General features: G+C 47.2%; 1 protein-coding gene across 1 annotated transcript in view; it reads left to right on the top strand.

The window, feature by feature from the left end:
* PLA1A (phospholipase A1 member A) overlaps window positions 1-25,725 on the top strand; it is a 202,813-nt gene extending 177,088 nt beyond the window's left edge. Inside the window, exons 9-11 of the mRNA XM_069202990.1 lie at window positions 653-761; window positions 9,030-9,209; window positions 23,115-25,725. Of these exons, the coding sequence (XP_069059091.1) occupies window positions 653-761; window positions 9,030-9,209; window positions 23,115-23,199 (374 nt within the window). The 3' untranslated portion in view covers window positions 23,200-25,725. The remainder of the gene's footprint in view (window positions 1-652; window positions 762-9,029; window positions 9,210-23,114) is intronic.
* The last annotated feature ends 1,133 nt before the right edge of the window (window positions 25,726-26,858 follow it).

Raw genomic sequence — 26,858 nt, 5'->3', positions numbered from 1 at the left:
GCTCGCATGCTCACTGCGCCCCACTGGGTTCAAGTTAGCCTGGCTGATACGGGGTGATACCCCAAAACTGGTACCAGGATGCTTGTTTCTGGTCCAGGGAGGACCTGGCCTGGCAGTTCAGGCTGGACTGTTCCCATGGGGAGCAGGGTCAAGGCTGATTTGCATATGGCTGGGTCCAAACTGGAATGGCATGGGCAGCAAAAAACAAGGATGTGTTTAGTCCCCGCTATGTGCCTGGGGGTGAATGTTTGACACTGTTTAGCATTCCGTCCATCATCTGTCCTTTGTACATTAATGACTTAGCACAGGTCACACTCATGGTGACAGTCCTGCAGGATGTGTCGTGATATCAGAGCAAGGGAGGCAGCAAGCCTAAGGAGTAGTGTGTGTTGAAGAGAAACTATGGGGCTGTCGCTGTGCAAGATACAGAGGAGTGCTTCAGGTTAGGATGTGGGTTAGACATAAGAACCTGAGTCACTGGGTGAGAGAGAGGACCTCTGCAGGAGGACACATCAGCACATCAGTCTCTGGAAGCACAAGGGGGGCACCAAGGAAGCCCTGCACTAATGCACCATGAAGAAGGGAAGGTTCCTGTGACATTGTTGAAGGATAAACGTCCTTGCGTATGACTGTGTCTCTTTCCTCCTGGCAGTGTTTCACAGTGTGGTGGACTTTCAGCTGAACAATCCCCGAAGCACCAGCACCATCATCGAAGTGTCATTCATGGGCGAGGACAGCAGATCTGCCATACAGATCAAAATGTGAGTTTCAACAGCTGATCACTGTCTCTTCTTTGTATGCACCTGCCCTAAAGCACCCCAACACATCCTCCCTGACTCTGCCCTGCAGCTGCCATGCTCCATCTCTGCCACTCTACCAGATAGCTGTTCTGTAACAAGACATGCACCATCCCCTGCATCTATGCCCAGTATCCCTCCTTGTATCGCCCTGTATTCTTTACTTACCTCCTCTTTTGCTCCCATCTTTATCGACCTGAGTCTAAGTGGGTCTCTCCATCTTGCACCCTGTGGGAGTGCACAGACCTCTCCATCAGTGATCACTGTCCTCTGAGTGGATTCCCTCCCTGCCCTGAACCTGCTTGGTCATCATCTCTCTCTACCCCTCCTCCTGTGGCATACTGTGAAATAAGGCTTGCTGCATCCCACCCATGATGGTACCCCAGAGACCCCCTCAGCAGTCATGTCCCAATCTTCAAAGCCCGGCTCGAAGAACCTCTGGAGCAGGGGCGATGACTCAAGGCGCTACATTAAGTATTTACTGGGAGGCCCAGGTGCATGATGACAATCAATGGAGGGGTAGAATCTACAAGAACATCACCTCCAGAGTCTCATTCAGGATACTACCTGAACCCCCTTTACTAACCCAAGATCAAGAGCCCCACTATAGCGCCCACCTGTCAGTTTGGGTATAAGGCGCATGTAAAGCGTAAGTTGTGGCTAGTCCTACCCCCCTGAGTGTATATGTCACTATTGAGGGTTTATCCCTCTAGAGACACAGGGATATTCTACAGGGTGAGGGTGGGATTGATGGGTGATACGTGCGACTGATACCTCGCACCCCAGTGCCCAGATACCCCACAGGGTGACAGTGCCGCACTCTACAACTGCTGATTGATTGATATTTACATAAGGCTGATGATGGGTAGAGTATGTGAGCTCTGCATTATCTGCGCTTGCTCTGATTGGCTGCCTAGCTGTGATGTCAGAGTTGAATGTTGTGGATAGACTGAGTAGAAACAGGTGACAGCTCGTGTTGAAAGTCAACGTTTAAAGGAGAGAGGCGGTCGCGACAAGAGTAGGCTTGGCCACAATTTTGATGAAAGTGGATTAATAGAAGTAATTTTTGTTATTCCACGTTACTCTTTGATGCGGAATTACAAATAATCATGTGATTACTCCTGCTTGTATAGTCAGGAATAATCTTTTAAGGAAAAATCTTACCACAAGAGCATAATTAGCGAGCGAGAGGGGCCGCTCACACTCTTCGTGTTCTGCTGCATTTAAACTGTTTCTTGCCGAAAAGAGCCCTAAATGCTGGTAGTAAATTGAGGGAAATCCCATGAGCACAAGCGGCTGCTCACGCTCACTAGGCGTGTTCTGCTGCAATTCGTGCTATTTCTTTGTACAAAATGCATCCTTGCGTGCACACATGGAGGAATTTTTGTGCTAAGAAATAGCACTAAATGCAGAATGACTGCTCTCGCGTAATTCAAGTGTAAACTTGCAGAAATTTTAGGTAATTCAGCGTGACTACGCTACACAGAATGATGCGAGTTATGCCCGCCTCTAGTCGAGAGTCGCATCTGCCACTCATCCAGCTGAGGTTCGGCACCGGGTAGACTCCCCCAGGTGCACTCAACATTTTGGAGTTGCCCTGTGAGCTCCTCCCTCATACTCAGGTACTTAGGTACTTCAGGTACCCCGAAGTGAGTGTTGCGCTTCTTGGCAACAAGAGGCATAGTCTAGGACAGTGGCTCCCAACCTGTGGTCCTGGGACCCCTGGGGGTCCGCAAAGCCTCCTCTGGGGGTCCGCGACTGATTAGAAAATTAAATAATATTAACAGATCAGGCCCCCACCTTTCAGTAATGACTTTGTGGGGGGGGTCCCCAGATTCCAATAATTCAAGTAGGGGTCCCCGAGCTCCAGTAATGGTAAAGTGGGGGTCCACAGAAGTCAAAATGTTGGGAACCACTGGTCTAGGAGAACAGTGCCTCAGGTTTGAAGTTCTTTTGTTACATTCTGTTGTTAGGTATATTTGTTGAGTGCTTATTCCCCAGAGCTTTTTGGCGCCACAAAAGCATCAGCTTACGCGGAAAGAGATATCCAGGGACTGAGAATTCACTTTAATGATTGATATTTCTAGAGTTCATGTAGGAACCAACATAAGATGCATAAAGAAACATTGAGTAGACGTAGGGAATGATAGCCACTCACTTCTCACATCTATTGTCTGCGGTCACTGCATGTTGTTATAGTCAGTGCCACTGGAATATTGCGGCGGCAGGGGGCCAAATGATGTGGCAAGAAAAGCTAAATTATGTGGCATAATACAGCGCATTTTGTAATAGTATTACTTCATTATTTCATAATTTTAAACTTAGTAACACTGTCTGGGCATTGGCTGCACCTCAATAGTACTAGTTTAATACCCAAATATAGCAATAAGCAACAAAAAAGTGACAAGTCCATTTGTGAACTGCAACAACGCTGCAACACGTATTGCTGCATTTTTAGTAACTTTTGAGCCATTTCAGCTAGAAAAATGTTTTTCTTAAAATCTGCAGATTATGCAGCAGATGATGGATTATGTGGCGATTGTGGCAAATCGATAATTATGCGAAAATTTCATCTGCCTCATAATCACGTACTTCCAGTGGCCCTGAGAAAGGAGTAGAGCAAGTTAAGGAACCTGTTGGCTTTAGATGTTCTCGTGTAAGGTTTGTAGGAGGGTAGGATCTGTAATAATCCAGTCTCTTGCCCGATGAATGTGTGACTGATGGGTGTGTACTTTTTGTGTAGGTCACCCCTTCGCTATTGGGGGGGGTTGCCCAGCTGGACCCTATGGTTCCCTCTGCATGAGGGCTGGATGTGTGAGATCAGCTCGTCCTCAGCTCATGAGTGGCAGTCAGGTCACTGTTCACTTACCATGGTCATGGCCGGACCAAGGGAGGACACTGACATGGACGAGCGGGGGTCCAGCAGTGGCATAACTACTACCTGTCACCGCACGGCTCAGATGTCCCTCACTGACCACTAACAGGGCTACTAGTGCGTTATAGCTCTGAGACATTTTCACTGAGTTAAAAGATTTGGAGGGGTTTGGGGGTTTGGAATGTACTGTCTCCCATGGAGACCACAGGGAGCGATGGGCGTCTGGTATGTACAACCCTCACGTGAGGTCATTGGACACCGAACCTCCAAGAGAGGGTCCTTAACCTGGGTTAGGAATTATAACTCAACCAACGGAGAGCAAAGTGGTGGTAGCCCATTCGCAAACAGGAGGGGGAGCCCTCTCCCTTTGTGAATGGGGCGACAACATTTTTTCATTTTTGTTTTTCAAGTGCAGCCTATTTTCCTTTAAGGAAAACAGGCTGCATTTTTTAAAATAAATGCTTTATTGACAAAGCAATCACAGACATGATGGTCTGCTGACCCCAGGAGGCCAGCAACCCTGTGGTTGTTACCATTCGCAAATGGGTCGCAAATTGTGACCTGCCTCATGAATATTGATATGGCAGGTCCCTTGCGACCTATTTGCGAATCGCAAACAGTGCGGTTGACAATGTTGTACATTTTGTTTTGCAACTCACAATTTGTGATTCACAAACAATTGCAAATTGCGGGTCGCAAAACAAAATGGTGGTACATCTGGCCCTAGAAGCTTCATTCATCTGGGAAAGGGCAGCCAAATTTCCATCAACCACCGGTGTCACAGACATGCAGGCAAATATTTTATATGTAGCTCCTCCCCCCACCCATTATGGATTTCAACCCAATTTGGGCAAGGCAGGGCAAGTTGATGTAGATTGTGTAACTGTTACAAAGAATCTTGGTTTCATTTATTGTGCTGACGGCCAAAACTTTCCAGTGAACATCACCGCCTGCTAGTTCACATATTGTTAGAAATGTGGTCTTTGATTGGCAGTCAGGTTAGCCCCTGTTCAAGCAAGGACCCTCACTCTAGTCAGGGTAAAGGAGAATCACCCTCAGTAAACCCCGCTTACCCCACTGGTAGGTTGGCACGAGCAGGCAGGATTAACTTCAGAAGCAAGGTGTAAAGTATTTGTACCAACACACACAGTAACTCAGTGAAAACAATACAAAATGACACAATACAGGTTTAAAAAAATAGATAATATTTATCTAAACTAAACAAGACCAAAATGACAAAAATCCAACATACACAAGTCAAGGTATGAATTTAAAAAACAAGAGTCTTAAATCCTTTAGAAAACAGTGAGAACGTTATTAGCGTACAAAAGTACCTGGGTAGCGTCGAAATAAAGCCTCACAGGTGAGTCTGCATCGGAAATGGCCAGCGATGCGTCGCTTTCTCACTCTAAGCATGCGTCATTCCTCCTCCGATCGGGGCAGCGTGCGTCATTTCTTCTCTCCCGCAAGAGAGCTATGTGTCGATCCAGACGGGCACCTCGGGTCCGGGCAGGCTGTGTGTTGATTTTCCGCGCCCAGCGATGTTGCATCGAAATTCGGTCGCACGGTGTCAAGAAACCGCGCTGTGTTGGGGCTTGTGTCGTTAACAGCAGCTGCTGCAGGTGTTGTGCGTTGTTTCTCCAGCCACGTTGCATCGATCTCCCAGCCATGATGCAGATGGAGCGTCGATTTTAGCCTCGAGGCCGGCGGTGCGTCGTTTTTCAGCCACGAAGTGGGTGGTGTGTCAAAGGTTTCCCCGCATGACGGTCTTTGCATGGATTTCTGTCCTTTTCCACCAGCTGCACCTTTCAAGGGCCCAGAGACAGGTTAGGACACCACTTGGCAGGCAGGACTCTCAGCAGAAAGCTCAAGTGCTGGCAGAGAGAAGTCTTTGTTGTCCCTGAGACTTCAACAACAGGAGGCAAGCTCAATTCAAGCCCTTGGAGACTTCACCAGTGGGAAGTCACACAAAAGTCAGTCTCTGTCCTCTCTCAAGCAGAAGCAGCAACTGCAGGATAGCTCCACAAAGCACAGTCACAGGCAGAGAAGCACTTCTCAGCTCTTCTCCAGGCAGAGATTCCTCTTGATTCCAGAAGTAATTTGATTTTCGGGGGTTTTGGGTGCTCTTATACCCCTTTCTGCCTTTCAAGTAGGCCTAGTTCAAAGGAAAGTCTCTCTTGTTTGTGAGATCCTGCCTTGCCCAGGCCAGGCCCCAGACACACACCAGGGGGTTGGAGACTGCATTGTGTGAGGGCAGGCACAGCCCTTTCAGGTGTAAGTGATCACTCCTCCCCTCCCTTCTAGCACAGATGGCTCATCAGGATATGCAGGCTACACCCAAGGTCCCTTTGTGTCACTGTCTAGTGTGAGGTGTAACCAGCCCAACTGTCAAACTGACCCAGACAGGGAATCCACAAACAGGCAGAGCCACAGAATGGTTTAAGCATGAAAATGCCTACTTTCTTAAAGTGACATTTTCAAACACACAATCTAAAAACCAACTTCACTAAAAGATGTATTTTTAAATTGTGAGTTCAGAGACCCCAAACTCCAAATGTCTATCTGCTCCCAAAGGGAATCTGCACTTTAATCATATTTAAAGGCAGCCCCCATGCTGACCTATGAGTCAGATAGGCCTTGCAACAGTGAAAAACGAATTAGGCTGTATTTCACTGTCAGGACATATAAAACACATAAGTACATGTCCCACCTTTAACAGACACTGCACCCTGCCCATGGAGCTACCTAGGGCCTAACCTAAGGGTGCCTTACATGTATAAGAAGGGAAGGTTTAGGCCTGGCAAGTGGGTACACTTGCCAAGTCAAACTGACAGTTTAAAACTGCACACACAGACACTGCAGTGGCAGGTCTGAGCCATGTTTACAGGACTTCTAATGTGGGTGGCACAACCAGTACTGCAGGCTCACTAGTAGCATTTGATTTACATGCCCTGGGCACCTCTAGTGCACTGTACTAGGGACTTACTAGTAAACCAAATATGGCAATCATGGAAAGCCAATTACACATACATTTTACATAGGAGCAGTTGCACTTTAGCACTGGATAGCAGTGGTAAAGTGCCCAGAGTAACAAAACAGCAAAAACAGAGTCCCGCACACATCAACAACCTGGGAAACAGAGGCAAAATGTTAGGGGAGACCACGCCAAGGATGCCAAGTCTAACTAGGTGTTTTTCGGTGCTCAGCACCAGCGCTTGTCAACACTGGCACTTATAGCAACTCGCCACATGGTGCCGCTGTTTGTCTAATTTATAGATGAGCACAACAACAGTTGTTTAGTAATTCAATATACATTAGAAATGACTAATACATATAGCCCCATCAATCAATCAATCAGATATTTGTTAAGCGCGCTACTCACCCGGAAGGATCTCAAGGCGCTGGGGGGGAGGTGCTACTTTTTGAAGAGCCTGGTCTTGAGGCACTTCCTGAAGGTCAGGAGTTCCTGGGTCGTATGTAGGTTGACGGGGAGGGAGTTCCAGGTTTTGGCGGCAAGGTGAGAGAAGGATCTGCCACCAGTTGTGGTACGGTGAATGTGGGGGACGGTTGCAAGGGCGAGGTTGGCGGACCGGAGCTGGCGTGTCAGGAAATGGAAGTTGAGACGCTCTTGAGGTAGATAGAGTCACTTGGCAGCACTGGCGGGTGCAAAGAGTGGTGCAAGTTGGGTTTGCCTCCACATGCGGGGCCTGGCGTTTTTTTTTTTTTTTTTTACAATTTAAGCACTGCCATTATTACATGTTTTTGTGCTCTGGTAATGGACGTCCCAGTGTGCCCGCTGCTGCACATGTTTGTGGGAGCTTTAGTTGTGATCTCTTCTGGCCTGTGGATTTGTTGGACTCTATGAACATGATTTTGTTGTTTTGGTTGGTCCGTGCACATGCTCACTACCAGGTGGTCCAGAAGGGCCAGTTCCATGCCAGATTTTTAGGATAACCACTAAGTTAATTCATTCTATTCAGAATTACTACATGTACATTTATTTTATGTGGCTTTCCTTACACTCTTGCATGGATGCTGTTGCATGGACAAATGTTGGACAGGCGTACTATGTGAATGCACACGCAGAGAGGCTGGTGAAACAGGACATCAGTTCATAAGTATTTAAAAAAATGTTCTTGCAATCCCATCTCCACTCCAAGTGCAATGGAAATCCTCTGATTTCTGAAGAAAGTGCTAAACTGGGGCAATAATCCATGCGTTAAATATTCCCTCTGGAGGATGTACTTCCACTGGTGGGATCCCCTACTGATCTCACATTTCCTCCAGAACTCACTTTCCAGTGCCACTGAGCTCTAGATCAGGTCTTTTCGGTGCAACCATCCACCTGCTTAATCAGTTTAAAGCTCTTGTTTATGGGGGTGAGTGCCATACTTTCTGGATATGAAACGGTGGTGCCACCATGTTTACAATACATGTCACACATCGGCACTGACTCTTTACCATATGCGCGGTCCATAAAACCGCCTCCTCTGGCAATCGGGCGAAGCTATGAGCTATAGAGTATGTGTGCCCAGGTTGGTACCTGTGCCACACAGGAAGATGGCTATCAGCCGCCTTGAGTCCTCCGACATAGTGGTGACTGGCCGTGTAAACCAGACAGGGACTGGTTTTAGCTAGAGTGAGGGTAGATAAATTAATTAGGGAAAAAGATAAGTGTTTGAGTGTTAGAAAGCAACTCAAAACGTATATTTTCCCTTAATTTGTTTATCTACTGTCACTCTAGCTAAAACCAGTAGCGCTGGGAAGCCCAGCGATTAGTTCAGAATTGGCAGGTGGTCCATTAGCCACCTGGTCAGCAAAGGATGCCCTCCACTTCCTTAGCATCATTAGAGCTGCCTGCCAGGCAGGCGGGGTCTCCAGGTCTCCACTGAAGGCACTGAAGCTTTGCTGAGCGGGGACCATGTTCAATGTGGCTGCTCACTAAAGTTTGTTATTGTAAAGTAAAAAACAAATGCTGAGGGAGTTTTCTTGCAGCATGTTGAGGTTGCCTCTTTGGCTTTCTCTTTGGGACCGCCAGGGTTTACCAGTTCTTGAGGGTGCTGAAATGAGGACAACATACTCCCTAAAGATCAGCTGCTGGTAAAAAATGAAACAATATACTCTGGGAACTACCAGTTGTGGCAGGAGGTGCACAAGAAGCAGGAAAAATAGGTCACAATGACAGGCAGCTAAGAAGCCTGTAGGCCACTGACACAGGTGCAAAGCTTACATGGCCATCAGTTCAGCCCCTACCCCACTTTCCTCCTGTACGCAGGGTGTCCCTGGGTGATCACAGCTGAGGGGTCACGTGTAAACCTTTAATGACCATCCCCTGTCTGTCTTCTTTGCATTTACAGCCCTAAAAACAGCCACAATGGCAGAGGCGTGATTCCACATGAAGTGCCGCTTTGCCAGATCCAAACTGTGGTCCTGAACTTTGTGGTGAGGAGTCAACTCATCAGCCTCTGGAGAAGCAAGGACACCAAGGAAGTGATTGAGGGCAGGTTCTGCACAGAGCAGCTGTCTGCCAAGGCCAGGTGAGTCAACACTCTCAGTCCAACATCAATATTGAGGGGATGGCAGGGTCTGCACCGTGCCACTGCCCACCAAACACTGGTAAGTGGTAACCCTCATGCCAACATCAACACAGAAGAGACAGCAGGGTCTGCATGGCACCGGTGCCCACCAAACACAGGTTAATGAAGACCCTCAGTCCAACATCAATGTGGAGAAGACATCAGAGTCTGCATAGAGTCACTGCACACCAAACCCAAGTGGAGATCCTCAGACTAACATGCAGTGGCTGATTTGTAAAAAAAAAAAAAAAAAAATACTTGCCAGGAGGCCACTGCAGTTTGCACCACCCATTTCCCCTCTATGCGCTGCCAATGACTGTACTGACACAACTACTAACCCTCACACTACTAAACATGTGATGATACAGGCGATTCCAGGCCCCTAAAGCTATAAGAATGGTTTGGACAGCAAGTATTAGTCATTTGTAAAATATTGAATTAATAAACAACTGTTGTTGCGTTCTTCTCCAAAGCAGATGTATAGCACCACCGAGTGACAGACTGTCATAAGTGCTGGTGCTGACAATCATGTGCCAGTGCCAACCACTAGAAACCACCAGCTCAAATTAATCACTGCCATCGTGAACATGAGGGAGACAGCAGGCTCTGCACTGAGTAGTGGGCTTAGGCCACACAAGTCAATCAATCAATCAATTTTTGTAAAGTGCGGCTACTCACGCATGAGGGACTCAAGACACTAGGGGGAGGGGAGGGGCCTCCTCCGAAGAGCCATGTCTTAAGGTTCCTCCTGAAGATGGTGAGTGATAGGCTTTGTCTGAGGTGCAGGGGAGGTTGCTCCAACTCTTGCTGCAATGTAGGTGAAGGGTCGTCCTCTGGTGGTGGTTTTGCGAATGCGACGGATGGTGGCCAGGGCCATCTGGGCGGAGCGGAGGGATCTGGCAGGGGTGTGGAAGGAGACGCTGGGGTTCAGGTAGGCTGGTCCTGCGTTGTGTTTGGCGTTGTGCATGTGGGTGAGTAGCTTGAAAATGATTTGCTTCTCAACCGGTAGCCAGTGGAGGGTCCTCAGGTGTTGGGAGATGTGTTCTCAGTGAGGGAGTCCAGAATGAGTCTGGCAGCAGCGTTCTGGATGAGTTGTCGTTTTTTAATGTTCCTAGTTGAAGTGTCAGCATAGAGGGCGTTGCCATATTCGAGTTTGCTCCTGACTAAGGAATGGGTGACTATCCTGCGACAGTCTGCTGGGAGCCATCTGACGATCTTCCGAAGTTTGCGGAGTGTGTGCCAGCAGGCAGAGGCGACTGAGTTTACCTGGCAGGTCATGGATAGGGAGGAGTTGAGGACCATTCCTAGGTTGCGGGTGTGTTCAGTCACTGCAGGGGGGGGGGGGGGGGCACTAAGGGATGTGGGCCACCAGGAGTCATCCCAAGCTGAGGTGGCGTTTCCGAAGATGAGCTCAGTCTTGTCGGAGTTGAGCTTGAGGCAGGTTTCTTTCATCCAGGTGGCGACGGCTTCCTTTTGGCCATGTCTGGGTCTTTGGTAAGGGAAATTATGAGTTGTGTGTCATCGGCATATGACACAATGTTCATACCGTGGCTTCTGATGATGGCAGCGTGAGGGGCAATGTATACGTTGAATAGTGTGGGACTCAGTGAGGATCCTTGGGAGAATCCGCAGTTGATGCTTGTGGGTCTGGAAGGGTAGGGAGGGAGTCTGACCCTCTGCGTCCTCTCGGAGAGGAAGGAGTGGATCCATTCCAGGGCTCTTCCGCAGATTCCTATGTCGTGGAGTCTGATGTGCAGAGTGCTGCGGGAGACCGTGTCGAATGCTGCTGAGAGGTCTAGGAGTATGAGCGCTGCGGTGTTGCCGCGGTCTAGGAGTAATTGGATGTCGTCGGTGGCTGCCAGGAGAACTGACTCCGTGCTGTGGTTGCTGCTGAAGCTGGACTTGGAGCTGTCCAGGGAGTTGTTGGCCTCGATGAAATTCCGTTGTTGTGCGTTGATTGCTTTCTCCAGTACTTTGGAGGGTAGGGTAGCAGCGAGATGGGCCGAATTTTCTTTAGTTCTGATGGGTCGGCCAAAGGTTTCTTCATGAGAGGGCATATTTTGTCGTGTTTCCAGTCCTCGAGGAAAGTGCCAGTGTTGACAGAGCAGTTGATAGTGTTACGAAGCTTGGGGGCGATGGATACGCTGGCTCTGATGTATATGTGGTGCGGGAAGGGGTCCGAGAAGGCTCGGGAGTGGGTGCTGTTCATGATGTTGACTGTTTCCGCTGTGGTGAGCGTGGACCAGCTGTGGATGGTCTGGGTGGTTTCTAGGGGGGATGGGTTGATCACAGGTTCCAGTGCCAGGATTTTCTGGGAGGAAGCTGTTGCAGATGTCCTGGATCTTGTGGTGGAAAAAGGTGGCGAGTTTGTCGCATGGTTCCTGTGACGGGGGATGCTGGTGGCTTCGGAGGGAGGGAATCTGTGAACTCATTGATGACTGAGAAGAGTTGCTTAGAGTTGTGAGTGAAGGAGTTGATGCGCTCACAGAATGCGTACTTCCTTGCATTCTTGGTTTTTCGTCAGTGGGTGGTGGTTGCGGCTGTGAATGAGGCAATGTCTAGTCCCGAGGTGGGGTTGGTCCATGTCTCTGTAAGGAAGGCGATGTCCGGTCGGGCGGTGTCCATCAAATCCCAGAGTTCAGTCTTGTGTTTGTGGAGAAAGCAGATGTTCACGAGCAAGCAGTTGATGGGTCTGTGGAGGTTGCTGGTATCTTTGTGTACCTTTAGCTTGTTGAGGCCGGTGCTGAAGTTGCAGTTCCTGCAAGTGAAAGGTCCGTGGGTGTCCTTGAGGGAGATGATGCAGCAGTTGCTGAGACATCCAGTGTTGGGGCATAGAAGGATCTTGGAGTCGTAACAAAGGCAGGCCAGGTGGTGGTTTAACCGAGATCCATGGTTCCTGGTGCTGGGCGTGGTCCAGGCGCAGACGGGCATAGACGGGCTTCCCTTTAGCACACCTGCTGTGCACCGCCGCCATTAAGAAGGGGAAGGGGGCAGGGGAGGAGTCAGCTGGGAGGCGGGAGGGCGGGCAAGGTGCTTCGAGGGGGGCAGAGGAAAAGAGGGGAGAAAGGAAAATAAAAGGAAAAACGATAGAAAAAAGGCAAAAAAAGCAAGAGTGAAAGAGTGACAGAGCGAAATACTTACTTGTGCTGGCCACTAGACCACCAGGGATAAGGTGCAGGGATGAGCCTGTGGGTGGAGGAGGATCTCGAACTGAGAGTCAACTCGTCCCAGGCAAAAGGCAGAGGCAGCAGCAGCCAGAGGAGCTGGGGAGGGCAGCAGACGCTGACTAGGAGGTCAGTGAACACCTTCAGTCCAACAGTGATTTGAGGGAAGGGACAGGGTCATCACCAAACTGGTGCCCACTAAGGGCAGGTGAATAAACAACTTCAATCCACAGTGATGTGAGGGGTGAGTCAGTATTTTCACCAATCAGCTACCTGCTAAGACCACTCGAGTGAGGAATTTCTGAGCATTTCCACAGGAGATGTGAGACAATACCTTCACCGCATGGGGTCGCACACCAAGACCTGTAACCCTTACTCGGGGTTCATGTTGGTCTAAGGTCCGCCTAGCGGTGTCACTAGCTGTCTATGTGGCCGACATAATAACCAAGATCTAGTTAGTGAAGATCCTCGGCATTAAGCCTCAGTCACTGCCTGGCTGTGGGATGCTGCTAGAATCATAAGCTGAGGTTCAATAAGCTGAAAAGCCACTATTAGTCGGACTGCTGACTTTTTGTGGTTTCATGTGCACTGGGCTAAGTACCAGAAAGTATCTGTATAATCCACACTCTTATAAATTTGTGAGATTAAAAGTTCAACATTTTTGTTTAGTCTGTGACCCCTTATGCTAATGAAAATTAGAAATATTATGTCCAATGGCCTTTTGCTTTGTCAGCGATGCAAACTTGTAGGATACAGGGAAAAGTTGTTTTCACTTCTGGGTGTTCTCTATAAACACTTGTCTTGAATTCATTGCATTTTTTTTCCATGTGCTTTTTATGTATTATTCTTACTGGTCATTTTGTGCAGAATACAATCTGCAGAAATTTACCCAACAAAAAGGATCATGAAACAAATCAAGAAGCTAGAAACCAAGATAATACCATTGTCATAAGTAAGGCTGATAAGGGGGAGGGATTGCAATAATGGTAGATCATGCTGCAGCAAAAAATTAAAAAAAGAATACCTGAAAGAAAATGTAGCCCAAGCATGCAAGAATGGAGGCACAGATGAGAAAACTCTTTATTGATTCTTGAAATTGCTTTTATTTCAGTGTTTCACTGTTATCCACCAGGATATTAATAACCCTACGCTATGAACAGTAGTTTCGGGGAATCGGTGTAGATCAGAAAATCCTTCCGAATTTGTAGGTTTCTGGTTGAAAAAGAATCATGGGTTATCCACCATCTCCAATTAAAAGTACCACAGATTTGATCAATAAACTGGCTGATAAATTGAACCAGAAAAACCTTTGATCCCCTCAATGGCACCAATCTATGTGTTTCAGTCCCACTCAGTAAAGGTTTCCAAAGCACTTAGCAGAAGCTCAAAGAATATACAGACATCAGAACTGCACTCAGTTTGATATGACCATTGTTAAAAACTATTGGTTTCAATACTTATTGAAGTATCAATGGAAAAAACATACTTAATTTAAAAGAAAACACCACTGCTCACAGACGTCTGACATGCGTTGAATGCAAAATAGCCAGCAAGCATTCAAAAATTGAGCAAGGCTTAATTAAATTAAATTAAACTCTTTCAACAGACCACGGCTTTGCTCAGGTGGAGCACGTGATGTTAAGATCCATATATTTCTCAGTTACAAGTACTCAGTTTTTATCAATACAAGTGAATTGTGACGGCAACATGCGACATAAATCAAACTAAATGATAGCCAGATTCTGTTATAGAGAGATACAGTTAGCACTAACAAGAGTTGGTTCTTCTACTTTCTGGAACACCCGCTTTACTGTGCCAACTTTAGAGCAAAGTTACGCCCTGCTACCAAGGTCCAGCAGAAATGTGGAATGTACAACTTGGATTGACAGAATTCTAATTTGTTTTAAATATGTCTACCTGTGAAACAATTCTAAAGCGTTAGTAGCCTTCATGCAGGTCGAAAAACAACATGGCTATTGTTCAATAAAAAGTAACAGAACACGTAAAACTACACATGACAATGAGCATTTTCATATTAAACATATAAATGTTACGTGAGTGACTTTTTCTCACTAAGATTCAGCTGGGACAGCTATGGGTAGTTACACCGCTAGCTAATATGCCAATTGTGCATCTGCATGGCTCTGTAGAAGAATACATTTTACAGAGTACTCATTGTAAGCCAATGAAATAACAGCGTTGGTGTCACATGATGATGTGTCAGTATGGAGAGGGACTCAGAAAACGATTAAAATGTTCTGATTTTCATCAATAATCACTCCATTCAATCAAATCAACAATAACAAATGGAAAATCTGAGCAGGTTCTCTCAGTACAATATGTCCACAGGACCGTAAACGTCACATTGATATGTGTGTATATATATATATATATATATATATAAGTGTATGTGAAGAATTGTTTCAGATGAACATATGTTTACGCAGCCGCAAGGTGAACTGATAAAATTCAAACAACAGTCTAAGGGCCTGATTACGACCTCATATAGAACACATCCAATAATATCCTATGGAACTTGTGAAACGGCAGGTGGGATATCCGTCACATCTGTTACAGAGTATCCTATCTGCCGAGGTTGTAATCGGGCCCTAAACCTTGCCAGATTACCGGGAGGATTTGCAAAATAACCAGCGATCAGGCATTGGAACCCAAAGAAAAAGGCAATACACACCAGATGAAGGGCGTTCATCCTTCAATCCCAACAAACATGCAGAGTAAAAGAAAACATTATGGACTTTGAAAAACAATCGTGAAGCACATGCAGATGCCAAGAGCGAGCCTCTGTTTGTGACAAAAGAAAGTGCAACTGAAGTGACAAACTAACAGGAACTGATGATATGAAACTGGAGTCTCCATCACACATCTCACAAAACCTTTACCTTTACCTGTCTGCACTGAGCAAATTGCAGTTTTCATAATTAAGGTATGTCATGTCCCACCCAAAGACAGGTGAGCAAACCCCCTCAACACATATGCAACTTGTGACAGAGAATCCATACTTTATTCCATAAAATGTCCATGCTCCAAAATGTATATTGGACAAACTGCAAAAAAAACGAATAAAAATGACTGGTGAGCATAAATCACCTATGCACAAGAAATACCTTATAGCCAGTCAATAATCAAGTATCCAAGATAAGGTACCAACTATGTGAAAAAACGCAAGACCCCTACCTGGGGGGGGCAGTGGAAGGAACTGTTTGTATTGGATGCTGGGACTAAACTTATCAGAACCCAAAGGCCTAAATGACATCTAAGAATATCTGTGGCTTATTATATACATTGTAATACAAACACAAAATCAAAAAATAAAAACTGACACATGTATCCCTCCCACAATCCAGTCTGAAGGAACAACATCCCTAGTCATGGAATGTAAAAAGCCGATCTTTTGAAATACAGCATCCAACAAACCAAGCTACACCGAGGCTTGCTGAATTAGAACATGAGCCCGAAGGAACAACAAGCTTTACCTGAAATACAACCAAACCAAAGGAACCATTTCACATAACAACATGTGGGATAACTTGTGAAACCCATCGTATCCCAGATCAAAGCCGGAAGAAAAGAACAAGCTGCCAATCAAACGGCAACTACAGAGCAGTAAAACACCATACTGGGAATGTGAATGAGTATGGACATTTAACACCAGATAATGAAACACTGAGCTCGGAAAGGAGGGGTAACTGAGCATGGTCCCTAGCATGATGTGTAAAAATGTACAGGACCTCAGAGTGGGGTATAACAATCACCTTAAAATGTTAATGAACTAAATGAAAATATTAACCTTATCTAAATTACTGCAAAGAATTTAATGATTGTTATTTTAATATGTTTTCCAAGCTAGAAAAGAGACAATATATGAAACCTCTTGCTTACTCAGTTGTTGCCAAACCACTGCAATTGAAGATGGTTACAAGTAAAACACTTGTATAAACGCGACACCTCGTTGTTATTAGATTAAAATATGACTCCTGGTCAAACTCATTTATTCCGTATGAGCTGCAAAGAAAATATACCCAATGTTTCAGTGATGAAACAGAACTCCGCAGGGCTGATTGCAACATGAAGCTTTGGTCAGTGTTCCAATAAATGTACATAATACACACAACTATAGATGGGTTAAGTGATTTACGGGGATGTTTTTCACCGAGGAGCTCTGAGTGACATCAAAGGAACAACAAACGTGAAGCTTGAGTTGTCTATTGTCACTCAGAACCCAAGGTGAGAACATCCCCATCTTTCACTATTAACTCATCTATAACTTTATGTTACGTGTGACCCCCAAAATCACCTGCCCCCGTTTCCAGCTGCTACACAGGTGCCGAAGAGTAATGGGGGAGCCATACATGAAAATGCCTCTCCTCACTGTCCCAAATAAAAAAAGCACAGCCTCCTGCAACCCACACCCACCACTCTCTGTGCCTTCCCTCCCGCCCAGATGCCCTGCCCCTGCCGTCCAGCACTGGCCGGCTCTCACTGAGGTCCGCCAGAGCAGCCTAGAATTCCTTTATGGCGCAGCACCAGTGGTATCAAGTTCTGTTGCCCTGGGCTGCCACGTCATTGCTGTGAATTACTGGATGTAGACTTTTATCATTGAAGCTGATGGATCTCTGTGACAACCGTGCACAACAAGATGCTTCTTGATTAAATGTTGGTTATGATTCATGTGTAATGATATCTATTTTGAACACTGAAAGCTCTAATTGAAAGTAAAGAAATAATGCCATTGTCCGTGTTTCTTCTTTAATAAATAAGTATAGAGAGCAATGTCCTGATGAAGGGCATTAACCCGAAACGCATAAAGAGAAAAATACACCGAAACACATGAAACATACAATTGACTGAATTCTAAAAAAAAAAAAACCAGAGGTGAAGCAGAGTTTTTTCTCGTTATCCAACAAGTGTGCAGCACCACCAAGACAAAAAGGGCCTTGGATTGTTCAATACTTATGCACCAGAGGAGCCAAAGCGCCACCACCCTAGGGCGATAGGAGCAGTGAGGTCGTGCAACCCACTGAAAGCTTAAACTGGAGTTCAGGCATTTCAGGATTCACAGCTCCAGCACTGCCTCTCTGTGTGACTTGGGAAGCCTGAGGTAAAGTGACTGAAGTTCCTCAGATCTAATGCTGAGAGAGTAGGCCCTCAGGAGCAGCATGAACCCCAAGATTGTACCCTGAAAGTATGCTACAGCAAAGGTGTCCAACACTGCTCCACGGGGGCCGAATCCATGCCATATTACCAAGATGACCACTGTGGGGCATAGTTACAAGAGCCTTGCGTCATGTTTGCATCACACAAAGAGGTACATGCATGACGCAAGGTTCTAAGTCAGATTTATGAAGCCACCCAAAGCCACTTTGCATAGTTTTTAATGGCCACATAAGTCTGGGGTAGCGCAATGCAGTGCAAGCCTCTGCGTTATGCTACTCTGCCTTGGATAGGCTATCAGTGGGTGTTGCGGTGGGTGCTCCCATACAACTCTCATGGATTTTGATGCATCCCCTGATTTACAAGACTTATGGCGCTAGGCAGCAAATTGTGTGCCAGAGGAGGGAGAAAGGACAGGAATGTGCCCTATGACTTAAATACGGCACATAACCACCCTTTCACAGTGACGCAGGATTTCCATTTGTTTTCAATGCATGCAATGTGCTATTTTAGAACTAGAATGAATCTGGTCTTTGTGAATGGACTTTGGATCCCCCTGTGCTAGAGCAATGAGGCATCTCCGCTCCCAGCTTCCCCTCTGACGCTTTGCCTTCCCCTACAGTCATTCAGTTTGACTGCAGCTCCTTCTGGGGCTCGGAAACAGTGGGAGATTTAACTTCCATTGCTGAGCATCAGCCCAGATAAATGAAAATACTTCCTCGAGACTCATTCCACGTATGTGTTCCTTCCTCTTTATGTCTGGCGTATGGCATATGCACGGTACGAGGTGTGTGATTGGCTGAGCCCATTTTAATAATTGTTGAAGTAGAGGGGGATGTGTAACAGAAATGGAATCATGACACCTGGTGTAGAGATGGTCTCATGAGACCTGGTGGTAGAGATGGTGTGATGAGACCTGGTGGCAGAGATTATGTAATGAGACCTGGTGGCAAAGATGGTCTCATGAGACCTGGTGGCAGAGATGGTGTGATGTAACCTGGTGGCAGAGATGTGTCATGAGATCTGATGGCAGAGATGGTGTGATGAGACCTGGTGGCAGAGATTATGTAATGAGACCTGGTGGTAGAGATTATGTAATGAGACCTGGTGGTAGAGATGGTGTCATGAGACCTGGTGGCAGAGATGGTGTCATGAGACCTGGTGACAGAGATGGTGTGATGTGACCTGGTGGCAGAGATGGTGTGATGAGACCTGGTGGCAGAGATGGTGTGATGAGACCTGGTGGCAGAGATGGTATCATGAGACCTGGTGGCAGAGATGGTGTGATGAGACCTGGTGGCAGAGATGGTGAGATGAGACCTGGTGGAAGAGATGGTGTGATGAGACCTGGTGGCTGAGATGGTGTCATGAGACCTGGTGGAAGAGATGGTGTGATGAGACCTGGTGGCTGAGATGGTGTCATGAGACCTGGTGGCAGAGATGGTGTCATGAGACCTGGTGGCAGAGATGGTGTGATGAGACCTGGTGGCAGAGATGATGTGATGTGACCTGGTGGCAGAGATGGTCTCATGAGACCTGGTGGCAGAGATGGTCTCATGAGACCTGGTGGCAGAGATGATGTGATGAGACCTGGTGGCAGAGATGGTGTGATGTGACCTGGTGGAAGAGATGGTCTAATGAGACCTGGTGGCAGAGATGGTGTGATGTGACCTGGTGGCAGAGATGGTGTGATGAGACCTGGTGGCAGAGATGGTGTGATGAGACCTGGTGGCAGAGATGGTGTGATGTGACCTGGTGGCAGAGATGGTCTCATGAGACCTGGTGGCAGAGATGGTCTCATGAGACCTGGTGGCAGAGATGGTGTCATGAGACCTGGTGGCAGAGATTATGTAATGAGACCTGGTGGCAGAGATTATGTAATGAGACCTGGTGGTAGAGATGGTGTCATGAGACCTGGTGGCAGAGATGGTGTGATGAGACCTGGTGACAGAGATGGTGTGATGAGACCTGGTGACAGAGATGGTGTGATGAGACCTGGTGACAGAGATGGTGTGATGTGACCTGGTGGCAGAGATTATGTGCTGAGGCCTGGTGGCAGAGATGGTGTGATGTGACCTGGTGGTAGAGATGGTGTGATGAGACCTGGTGGCAGAGATGGTGAGATGAGACCTGGTGGCAGAGATGGTGAGATGAGACCTGGTGGCAGAGATGGTCTCATGAGACCTGGTGGCAGAGATGGTGTGATGAGACCTTAGGGCAGAGATGGTGTGATGAGACCTGGTGGCAGAGATGGTTTGATGAGACCTGGTGGCAGAGATGGTGAGATGAGACCTGGTGGCAGACATGGTGTCATGAGACCTGGTGGCAGAGATTATGTAATGAGACCTGGTGGCAGAGATGGTGTAATGAGACCTGGTGGTAGAGATGGTGTCATGAGACCTGGTGGCAGAGATGGTGTCATGAGACCTGGTGACAGAGATGGTGTGATGTGACCTGGTGGCAGAGATGGTGTGATGAGACCTGGTGGCAGAGATTATGTAATGAGACCTGGTGGCAGAGATGGTGTGATGAGACCTGGTGGAAGAGATAGTGTGATGTGACCTGGTGACAGAGATGGTGTGATGAGACCTGGTGGAAGAGATAGTGTGATGTGACCTGGTGGCAGAGATGGTGTGATGAGACCTGGTGGCAGAGATGGTGTGATGAGACCTGGTGGCAGAGATGGTGTCAGGAGACCTGGTGGCAGAGATGGTGTGATGAGACCTGGTGGTAGAGATGGTGTGATGAGACCTGGTGGAAGAGATAGTGTGATGAGACCTGGTGGCAGAGATGGTGTGATGAGACCTGGTGGTAGAGATGGTCTCATGAGACCTGGTGGCAGAGATGGTGTGATGAGACCTGGTGGCAGAGATGGTATCATGAGACCTGGTGGTAGAGATGGTGTGATGAGACCTGGTGGCAGAGATGGTGTGATGAGACCTGGTGGCAGAGATGGTATCATGAGACCTGGTGGTAGAGATGGTGTGATGAGACCTGGTGGAAGAGATAGTGTAATGAGACCTGGTGGCAGAGATGGTCTCATGAGACTTGGTGGCAGAGATGGTGTGATGAGACCTGGTGGCAGAGATGGTATCATGAGACCTGGTGGTAGAGATGGTATCATGAGACCTGGTGGTAGAAATGGTGTGATGTGACCTGGTGGAAGAGATAGTGTGATGTGACCTGGTGACAGAGATGGTGTGATGAGACCTGGTGGAAGAGATAGTGTGATGTGACCTGGTGGAAGAGATAGTGTGATGTGACCTGGTGGCAGAGATTGTGTGATGAGACCTGGTGGCAGAGATGGTGTCATGAGGCCTGGTGGCAGAGATGGTATCATGAGACCTGGTGGCAGAGATGGTATCATGAGACCTGGTGGCAGAGATGGTGTGATGAGACCTGGTGGAAGAGATAGTGTGATGTGACCTGGTGACAGAGATGGTGTGATGAGACCTGGTGGAAGAGATAGTGTGATGTGACCTGGTGGAAGAGATAGTGTGATGTGACCTGGTGGCAGAGATGGTGTGATGAGACCTGGTGGCAGAGATGGTGTAATGAGACCTGGTGGCAGAGATGGTGAGATGAGACCTGGTGGCAGAGATGGTGTGATGAGACCTGGTGGAAGAGATAGTGTGATGTGACCTGGTGACAGAGATGGTGTGATGAGACCTGGTGGAAGAGATGGTGTCATGAGACCTGGTGGCAGAGATGGTGTGATGAGACCTGGTGGCAGAGATGGTGTCATGAGACCTGGTGGCAGAGATGGTGTGATGAGACCTGGTGGCAGAGATGGTGTGATGAGACCTGGTGGCAGAGATGGTATCATGAGACCTGGTGGCAGAGATAGTGTGATGTGACCTGGTGGCAGAGATGATGTGATGTGACCTGGTGGCAGAGATGGTCTCATGAGACCTGGTGGCAGAGATGGTGTGATGAGACCTGGTGGCAGAGATGGTGTGATGAGACCTGGTGGCAGAGATGGTGTGATGAGACCTGGTGGAAGAGATGGTGTGATGAGACCTGGTGGAAGAGATGGTGTGATGAGACCTGGTGGCAGAGATGGTGTGATGTGACCTGGTGGCAGAGATGGTGTGATGAGACCTGGTGGCAGAGATGGTGTGATGAGACCTGGTGGTAGAGATGGTGTGATGAGACCTGGTGGTAGAGATGGTGTGATGAGACCTGGTGGCAGAGATGGTGTGATGAGACCTGGTGGCAGAGATGGTGTGATGAGACCTGGTGGCAGAGATGGTCTCATGAGACCTGGTGGAAGAGATGGTGTGATGTAACCTGGTGGCACAGATGGTGTGATGAGACCTGGTGGAAGAGATGGTGTGATGAGACCTGGTGGAAGAGATGGTGTGATGAGACCTGGTGGCAGAGATGGTGTGATGAGACCTGGTGGCAGAGATGGTCTCATGAGACCTGGTGGCAGAGATGGTGTGATGAGACCTGGTGGCAGAGATGGTCTCATGAGACCTGGTGGAAGAGATGGTGTGATGAGACCTGGTGGCAGAGATGGTCTCATGAGACCTGGTGGCAGAGATGGTCTCATGAGACCTGGTGGCAGAGATGGTGTGATGAGACCTGGTGGCAGAGATGGTCTCATGAGACCTGGTGGAAGAGATGGTGTGATGAGACCTGGTGGCAGAGATGGTGTGATGAGACCTGGTGGCAGAGATGGTCTCATGAGACCTGGTGGAAGAGATGGTGTGATGAGACCTGGTGGCAGAGATGGTACCATTAGACCTGGTGGCAGAGATGGTGCTGTGAGACCTTGGGACAGAGATGGTGCTGTGAGACCTTGGGACAGAGATGGTGTGATGAGACCTTGGGACAGAGATGGTGTGATGAGACCTGGTGGCAGAGATGGTGTGATGAGACCTGGTGGCAGAGATGGTGTGATGAGACCTGGTGGCAGAGATGGTGTGATGAGACCTGGTGGCAGATATGGTGTGATTAGACCTGGTGGCTGAGATGTGTCATGAGACCTGATGGCAGAGATGGTGTGCTGAGGCCTGGTGGCACAGATGGTGTGCTGAGGCCTGATGGCAGAGATGGTGTCAGGAGACCTGGTGAAACAGATGGTGTCATGAGACATGAAGTCAGAGATGGTGTCATGAGACCTGGTGACTGAGATGTGTCATGAGACCTGGTGGCAGAGATGGTGTGCTGAGACCTGGTGGCAGAGATGGTTTGATGAGACCTGATGGCAGAGATGGTGTCATGAGACCTGACGGCTGGGATGGTGTCATGAGACCTGGTGACTGAGATGTGTCATGAGACCTGGTGGCAGAGATGGTGTGATGAGACCTGGTGGCAGAGATGGTGTCATGAGACCTGGTGGCAGAGATGGTTTGATGAGACCTGACGGCTGGGATGGTGTCATGAGACCTGACGGCTGGGATGGTGTCATGAGACCTGGTGGCTGAGGTGCTGTCATGAGTCCTGTTGACAGAGATGGTGTCATGAGACCTAGTTTAGGTTAACGCTTGCTATCCTTCTACAACTGTCTCTTCTTCTCTTGCAGAGGGAAGATGTTTTGCTTGTCCCAGAATCTGTCCATGACCGAGAACATTCCTGTGATCCATAACCTTTACACAACATGCCAATAATGTGATCCTGCCTCAAGAGACCACACTTCAGGTACCATACAGGACTTCTACAGAGTGATCTGATCATCACATGTATCGCTCAAAACCTTTCTGTGACCATCTCTGCCAGATCTCCGTTTTTGGCTGGAACTTCCATTGTTAGAACAATGGATGCCCCAGATAATGCCATTGTGCGTCAGTTATACCCATGAAACATTTCTTGGTCTCCGTGCAAAAGATATGAACTTCATTCACTGTTGCAACAATTATACAAGAACCCTGTTCTTCCTGTTCCAGCTTAATAATCCTACAACAGGTGCATGTGGAGCTCTATGAGAAGATCTTGTTGTAGACCAGCTCATGACTCCTTGGTTCTGTCCATCAAGATCTGAAGTCATGACCCATAGTTTGCACAAGCACCTCAACAACTTGAGCATGAATCAAATGAGGTACCATGGCACTGCTGCCTTCTCTGTGACAGTTTAAAAAGGGGTCATTTACACCAACACAGCATTCATAGTCAGTGGTAAAGTAAAGATCCCGCATTTTGCCAGATCATCCCCACATTTTCTCATAAAGGACAATCAATGTATGGTCGGTCCACATTCCAAGCATCGTCGAAATCATTCCAACTGTAGGCTCATTCAGGGCCAGCATTCTCTGGTCCAAAGATTAACTTCACAGAATCCAAAGTTTGAGAGCGGAGGAATGGTCCATCAAGATGTAAAGGATACAGGAAGATGGAGGGTGAGCTTTAGATTCCAGAGAACAGCATCTTTCCTTCTCAGATACCAACAGCTGTCGGAGCATTCTCTCTCCTTTCCACGTGGAGACACTCAGCAGTGTAGCATTGACCGGCCTCTAGTAAGGCATGCCTTGCATCGAGTGTTGTTTTCACTGACTACTGGAACCTGGAGCAAGTATTCATGGAGTCCACTTCATCCTGAGACATTCATGGATAAAGAAGCACTGCTGGTGACCATTTCAAGGTGTCCCTCTCAAATCAGTTGGGGTTCAGTACCATCCCACCCCCCAATTGGCCTGGTTGGGGTTCATGTAAAGGGGGTACTTAAAATCGATAAAGAGAAGAAAGCCATGACCATCACCAGCAGAACATGGTGGTGAAGTAGGGAGACTTCTGCTGACTAGGGGTGTATCTTGTGATAAAGGCTTGCAGATATTTCTTACTGAAAAGAGATGTTGTACCATAATACCAAACCTTTAATATTAATCTCATTTTATATCTACTCCACAGTCTTGACTATTACTATATTATCAAGGGAAGCAGATGTGCAGTTAAGAACAGTAAATCTATACTTACCTATATGTGCTTAGTGCATGTACACTTACAGACAACACTATGGAGTCGATATATGTGCAGGTCAATATTTTTACGATTGATATTATGAACTACAACCACAGAGGAACACCTTAAGAAAAAGAGGAAATCAAGTGCTTTGCTCAAGAAGGGGTCATACCAAATATCGGATACACAGCGGCTGCAGTATGCCCAGCTGAGAGTGGCTTTACGCCTCAGCATCGCTGCAAGTCAGAGACACAGGAAGATGCCCCCTTGGAACTGAGACTTTTAGCGAGCACGATTCCAGGGAAACTTATTTCTCTCACATATGGCACTATAATGAGAAACACGCAACCCTCATTAAACACACTATGGGAGAGGTGGAGAGGGGACTGTGGGAAGCTGAAGGAAGCAGATTGGGTGGAGGTTCTTATGTTCCCAGCAGAGATAGCTATTCCTGCATGGCTCGAACTAATACAGTTTAAAATCCTGCACCATGTGTATTACACATGATTCTTAGGACCATATGTGCGAACATATTTTCCCATTGACACAGAATGGGAAAACCCTTTGCTACATCTGGCCCTTACTGTACAAAAATAGGAAGTGCAGCGACTGCAGACTGCCTGCGGGGTTATCAGGACAGTGTCATGTTCTATCACACACTATGGAGCTGCCCTAAGAATGAGGGGTTTTGGAGGGAGGGGGAACAGGCCTCGGAGGATGCCACAGGGACTCCCCTGGAACTGAAACCAGAAACAGTACTCCTGGGAATTTGGGGACAAACTCATCATACCAGGTATCAAAAGCTATCTTGGCTTCATGGTGGCAAAAAGAGACATAGCTGGAAAATGGAGATCAGGGGACACCACCAGGAAACAATGAATGGTGGGAAGGTAGGGATAGCTGCCGGATGAAGGGAAGTTTACCAGGGTAGAGGCAACGAAAAGAAGTATGAGAAGATATGGGGCGGATGGGAGGTGGGCTAGATGAACCATTGGAACCTCAGATGGACTCCGGGACCCGGTGGAAGATCCTGGGAATGGAGGGGGAGATGATGGGCCACGGGGCACTCGAAGGACACTGAAGGGCTTAAGGAAGCAACAGCTTACAGACATTGAAATTCCACAGCACTAGAACACAATATGTATTGAACTGCACTGATAAGGAGATGTACCGAGGTGAAGTGGTGGGGGTGTGGAGTTCTTCTCATTGTATTCAGACAGTATCTCCGTTTCTTCTTGCAACCAAATAAAATTAAATAAAATCTCAAAAAAGAAGGGGTCGTTAACATGTGATTATTATATAAATTTACATCAGGCGTGTACATAAAAATCCCGAAAGTTGACTCCAATTTGTAAATGACAGCCAATGTAATAGCTTTAACTGGATGCAAAGATTGAATTAATGTGTTAGGTGTTGGTCACATTTTGTTGGTTACAAAGTCACAACTTTTTCTGATATTGTTATTTATTTAGAAATGTGAAAAGTGGCTGATTTAGAACTTATGAGAAATGGTAGTTATCAAATCTTTTGTTTTAATTTCTAACAATCGTGCATTTAATGTATATTTTTATTTAATAGATGATGGTGGAAGCATAAACAAGAATATTTCGTAGTTATGTCCTAAGGTTTACGGATCTTTTGACATTTCTGAAGAACTAGCTTTTTAAATATGTGTTATTTGTTGTGTTAATAAAGCGCTAAGAAGTGCAAGCCATGAAATGTCAGAGGTAGGAGCATATTCCGTGGAAGTTCAGACTAAGAAGGCTTACTGCATGAAAGGTAAGATAATATAAGGTTCTCCATGGAGGTCAGAGGCCTCTTCATGAACATCAGTTTGGGTAGATTACACTAGAGAATGTCAAAAGGAAACGTATAGTCCATAGAAGGGCAGAAGGAGTGAAAGATCAGAGGAAGAATGGTGCTCAGTGAACATAATAGGAAGCTGAGTGCTCTAGAGAAGGTCCGAGGAAGGACAGTACTCAGTGGAAGGTCAGAGTACACCATGAAAGGTCAGAGAGTAGAGTACTCTAAGGAAGGCCCAAAGGAGGAAAGTACTCAATGGAAGGTCAGAGTACCCCATGGACGGTCAGCGAGGAGCGTACTAGATGGAGGGTAAGAGGGATGGACATAGACTATGAAATGGCAAAGGGATGAAAGTTCATCATTTAAGGTCTAAAGGAGGACAATATTCCATGGAAGGAGACAGCATGATGAGCAGTCAGTGAAAGGTCAAAAGAAAAAAAGGACTTCATGGTAGGTCTGAGGGACTAGAGTACTGCATGAACACTCTCAGAGTTAAATGAACTCCTTGCAAGGACAAAGGCGATAGAGTACTGCACAAACAATCAGAGAGTTGAATGAACTCCTTGGAAGG

The sequence above is a fragment of the Pleurodeles waltl genome, chromosome 8 (genome assembly GCF_031143425.1).
Source record: "Pleurodeles waltl isolate 20211129_DDA chromosome 8, aPleWal1.hap1.20221129, whole genome shotgun sequence".
Lineage (NCBI taxonomy): Eukaryota > Metazoa > Chordata > Amphibia > Caudata > Salamandridae > Pleurodeles > Pleurodeles waltl.
The sequence above is the reverse complement of the archived record's forward strand: the minus strand, read 5'-3'. Positions and strand labels throughout refer to the sequence as shown.